At 51.7% G+C, this 5,000-nt stretch overlaps 1 protein-coding gene across 2 annotated transcripts in view; it reads right to left on the reverse strand.

Moving 5' to 3' along the window:
• Positions 1-5,000, reverse strand: part of camsap2b (calmodulin regulated spectrin-associated protein family, member 2b) — a 64,778-nt gene that overhangs the window by 6,267 nt on the left and 53,511 nt on the right. Inside the window, exons 13-16 of one of the 2 annotated variants that reach the window (XM_035528530.1) lie at positions 3,441-3,577; positions 1,066-1,286; positions 712-808; positions 263-325 (exon numbers count right to left, since the gene is read on the reverse strand). In XM_035528530.1, coding sequence (XP_035384423.1) covers positions 263-325; positions 712-808; positions 1,066-1,286; positions 3,441-3,577 — 518 coding nt within the window. The remainder of the gene's footprint in view (positions 1-262; positions 326-711; positions 809-1,065; positions 1,287-3,440; positions 3,578-5,000) is intronic. The other variant, XM_035528531.1, reaches the window with a different exon arrangement.

The raw sequence follows: 5,000 nt of genomic DNA on the forward strand, positions 1-5,000 counted from the left end.
CACTGAATGACAGGCATGTGATGGACACAGTGGGCTGTTCACATGTCTACGGAGGGCAGTGTTACGGCTACAAAAATAGAAACAACCGACCAATGATGTCACTGCTGTTGATCATTTATGCTAATCAGATGCTAGTTGTGCTATCTGAGGCTAAACGTATGGTCATTTATCATCATGTGGAGGAGTTTGATCTATCAGACAGATGGACTAGGAGCCTGCAGCCCAGTGATCAGACAGTCTGATCTGGTGCGAGGGCACTAACCTGGCCTTCCTCCCTTTGGAGCTCAAAAAGAAACACAGAGAGCCTGGAGAGAGTTTACTGCGTCTGACGCATCAGACAGGAAGGAACAGACGGGCCGTCAAACAGGAAGTGGCAGAGGGGTTCAACGTCAGGCAGGAAGTGAAAGGAGAGGGATGTAATACAGGAAGAGGTAGAGGAGAAAACGGAAAGGAAGCAAGAAAGGTTTAGCAGTTTAGCTGGCAGAGTAACACGCACCTTGAAAGCGAACACCTCAAACTTAGTTGCTAAAATGAGATGCGTGTAATTCTGTTCTACGCAGAAACTGAGCTCGTCCAGGAGCACTATCAACACCATCTCATCTTCAGAGCATGTCAACGTATAAACTACATCAGGTCCACTATACAGGTTAACAAGGTGAGAGGACGGGTAATCTCATGGGTCAGATACCCATGAAGGAAAAATATGCTCACCTGGAATTCCTCTTGTCTGATTGGACACTCTCATTGTCAACCAAGTTAAGTGAGGCCAGTGATAGGCTGGAGACAGAGAAGCCACGAGGTCGTGACCCTGGCAACACACAGAAGCCGTGTACATGAATAAAACAACACAAATAGATGGTCCCAAGCAAATTAAAAATAAAAGATACAAATCCATGTTACTGTGGCAGAACTGTAAACAGATGAATCTGAGTTTATATTTGTTTGATATTTTCACAAGACCTTCAAGTTGAGCTAAGACCTTCTTGTGTTAGTGAAGTAACAAGGTCATTGTAACACCCTGTTTGAATCCTATGGTGCCGCTTTTAAACAGAGTCGAGGCTGTACCTGTGTTTGTCTGTGCAGGAGCTTTGGAAGACTCCATGTTGTCTCTGTGCATAGACTTGGGGCGGGGCTTCTTCTGTTTGGCGCTGGGTGGGCGGGACCTAATGACGCTGTCCATGTCCTCCATCAGCTTGAGCTGCTTCTTCCTCAGATACTCGTTTTTGATAAACTCCCTCCTTGCCTTCTCCTCTTCTTTCTTCTGACGGTCCTCCTCTGCTTTCAGTCTGTCCAGCAGAGGGCAACAAAGCAGAGATGCGCTCACAGGTTCTCACTGCCAATGCTGCAGACCACATCCATTCAGACAATTACTGCCATAAACTGAACCAATAAACCAAGAGTCCTTGTTCTGGATAAGACCCGAGCACTTCCTTGGTCTAGATCAGTCAGCACTGCTCTGAAGCTGCCCTGACTTCCCTGTTCTGGATCAGATATCTCTGAGCTGAAGCTGACCTGACCACTCCCCTGTTCTGGATCATTCAGCTCTGAGCTGAAGCTGACCTGACCACTTCTCCGTTCTGGACCAGTGTCACCAAGCTGAAGCTGACCTGACCACTTCTCCGTTCTGGACCAGTGTCACCAAGCTGAAGCTGACCTGACCACTTCTCCGTTCTGGACCAGTGTCACCAAGCTGAAGCTGACCTGACCACTTCTCCGTTCTGGACCAGTGTCACCAAGCTGAAGCTGACCTGGCCACTTCTCCGTTCTGGACCAGTGTCACCAAGCTGAAGCTGACCTGACCACTTCTCCGTTCTGGACCAGTGTCACCAAGCTGAAGCTGACCTGACCACTTCTCCGTTCTGGACCAGTGTCACCAAGCTGAAGCTGACCTGACCACTTCTCCGTTCTGGACCAGTGTCACCAAGCTGAAGCTGACCTGGCCACTTCTCCGTTCTGGACCAGTGTCACCAAGCTGAAGCTGACCTGACCACTTCTCCGTTCTGGACCAGTGTCACCAAGCTGAAGCTGACCTGACCACTTCTCCGTTCTGGACCAGTGTCACCAAGCTGAAGCTGACCTGGCCACTTCTCCGTTCTGGACCAGTGTCACCAAGCTGAAGCTGACCTGGCCACTTCTCCGTTCTGGACCAGTGTCACCAAGCTGAAGCTGACCTGACCACTTCTCCGTTCTGGACCAGTGTCACCAAGCTGAAGCTGACCTGGCCACTTCTCCGTTCTGGACCAGTGTCACCAAGCTGAAGCTGACCTGACCACTTCTCCGTTCTGGACCAGTGTCACCAAGCTGAAGCTGACCTGACCACTTCTCCGTTCTGGACCAGTGTCACCAAGCTGAAGCTGACCTGACCACTTCTCCGTTCTGGACCAGTGTCACCAAGCTGAAGCTGACCTGACCACTTCTCCGTTCTGGACCAGTGTCACCAAGCTGAAGCTGACCTGACCACTTCTCCGTTCTGGACCAGTGTCACCAAGCTGAAGCTGACCTGACCACTTCTCCGTTCTGGACCAGTGTCACCAAGCTGAAGCTGACCTGACCACTTCTCCGTTCTGGACCAGTGTCACCAAGCTGAAGCTGACCTGGCCACTTCTCCGTTCTGGACCAGTGTCACCAAGCTGAAGCTGACCTGGCCACTTCTCCGTTCTGGACCAGTGTCACCAAGCTGAAGCTGACCTGACCACTTCTCCGTTCTGGACCAGTGTCACCAAGCTGAAGCTGACCTGACCACTTCTCCGTTCTGGACCAGTGTCACCAAGCTGAAGCTGACCTGACCACTTCTCCGTTCTGGACCAGTGTCACCAAGCTGAAGCTGACCTGGCCACTTCTCCGTTCTGGACCAGTGTCACCAAGCTGAAGCTGACCTGACCACTTCTCCGTTCTGGACCAGTGTCACCAAGCTGAAGCTGACCTGACCACTTCTCCGTTCTGGACCAGTGTCACCAAGCTGAAGCTGACCTGGCCACTTCTCCGTTCTGGACCAGTGTCACCAAGCTGAAGCTGACCTGGCCACTTCTCCGTTCTGGACCAGTGTCACCAAGCTGAAGCTGACCTGACCACTTCTCCGTTCTGGACCAGTGTCACCAAGCTGAAGCTGACCTGGCCACTTCTCCGTTCTGGACCAGTGTCACCAAGCTGAAGCTGACCTGACCACTTCTCCGTTCTGGACCAGTGTCACCAAGCTGAAGCTGACCTGGCCACTTCTCCGTTCTGGACCAGTGTCACCAAGCTGAAGCTGACCTGACCACTTCTCCGTTCTGGACCAGTGTCACCAAGCTGAAGCTGACCTGGCCACTTCTCCGTTCTGGACCAGTGTCACCAAGCTGAAGCTGACCTGACCACTTCTCCGTTCTGGACCAGTGTCACCAAGCTGAAGCTGACCTGACCACTTCTCCGTTCTGGACCAGTGTCACCAAGCTGAAGCTGACCTGGCCACTTCCTTTTTCTGCTCCATATCCTGCTCCTGTTGCCGCTTCTTCATCTGTGTTTCTTTCTCTCTGCGGAGCCTCTTCTCCAGCAGTGCTGCCCTCTTCTGGGCGATGTCCTCCTCACCTTTCTGATCGTCCTGAACATACAGGCGCAGGAACGTGAAGTTAAACACATTCTCTCACATAAGATAGAACACACACACGGTACAGACATTCATCTTGGGGTCAAACTACAGATACACACCAACATGGTCACTCATACAAATGATAAACAATGAATCCTGTATACAGAACAAAACCTGAGTACGAACATTAAGACGCAAGACACTGAGTAGATGACAAAGCACTTTTGTAGGCCGCTCTAGATAAAAGCGTCTGCTAAATGAAAATGCAAATGAGGACCAAAGTGCCATAAACCAGTCAACAATGTATCAGAGAACGAGGCATTACCGTGCTGTAGTGCACTTAAATTTTATTATTTTTTTGGTTTTTATTAGCAATATTTTGGTCAAAATGTAGCAATAAGGGCCACCGGCACCATCCTGCAAGATGGCGCCAGTGAGCTCGGCTGCCGTCACGACTGCTCCGTCCACACCTGGCACTTTTTTTGCTCTTCCCGCTACCCCTGATTTCTCTGCAGCCCTTCTCTACACACCACGACGCGTATCTCATACAGCAGAGACGCTCTTATTTCCCTTAATCTACACAACACTCACCTCAAGCCGTCTCTAACCCCGGACCCAAGATGGCTGACGGAGATTCTGAGGAAGAACAAAGGACGCGACGCGAGGAAACAGCCTCGAGGGAAGCGAGCCGGCGTCAGGAACAGGCTGAGGGCTCGAGCACACCGAGCTCCCTTACCCAGCATCCTGCTAGCCAACGTCCAGTCTCTGGACAACAAGCTCGATGACCTACCGGGCCAGGATAAAGTTCCAGAGGGACAGTCAGGACAGCAACCTCCTCTGCTTTACCGAGTCATGGCTGAACCCACCGGTACTGAACCACGCCATCCAGCTGGCTGAGTTCTTCGGACGTCGAGAGGCGGTGGAGTGTGTGTGATGGTAAACAACAGCTGGTGCAACAATGCCAACGTTGTTACTCTCGCCCGCTCCTGCTCACCCAACCTGGAGCTGCTCGCCCTCAAGCTTCGTCCTTTCTACCTTCCCCGGGAGTTCACTTTGGTCATCATCAACACCGTGTACATTCCACCTCGGGCCAACATGGACACTGCACTGTGTGAACTTCATGAAGCTCTCACACAGTTTCAGGTACAACACCAGGATGCTGCACTTATCGTGGTTGGGGATTTCAACAGCGCCAACCTCAAGCATGCAGTGCCCAACCTTTACCAGCGCGTAACCTTCCCCACCAGGGGAAATAGGACACTACTAGGACACTCCAAGAGCCACCATCAAGAAGTTTCCCAACCAGAAGCCCTGGGTGGACAAAACCATCCGCAACTCTCACACTGCTGCCTACAACGCGGGTAATATCAGCGAGAACATGGACGAGTACAAGTCTGCAGCATACGGAGTGCGCAGGGCGGTGAGGAAGGCGAAG

This window comes from Electrophorus electricus, chromosome 7, assembly GCF_013358815.1.
Source record: "Electrophorus electricus isolate fEleEle1 chromosome 7, fEleEle1.pri, whole genome shotgun sequence".
Classification (NCBI taxonomy): domain Eukaryota; kingdom Metazoa; phylum Chordata; class Actinopteri; order Gymnotiformes; family Gymnotidae; genus Electrophorus; species Electrophorus electricus.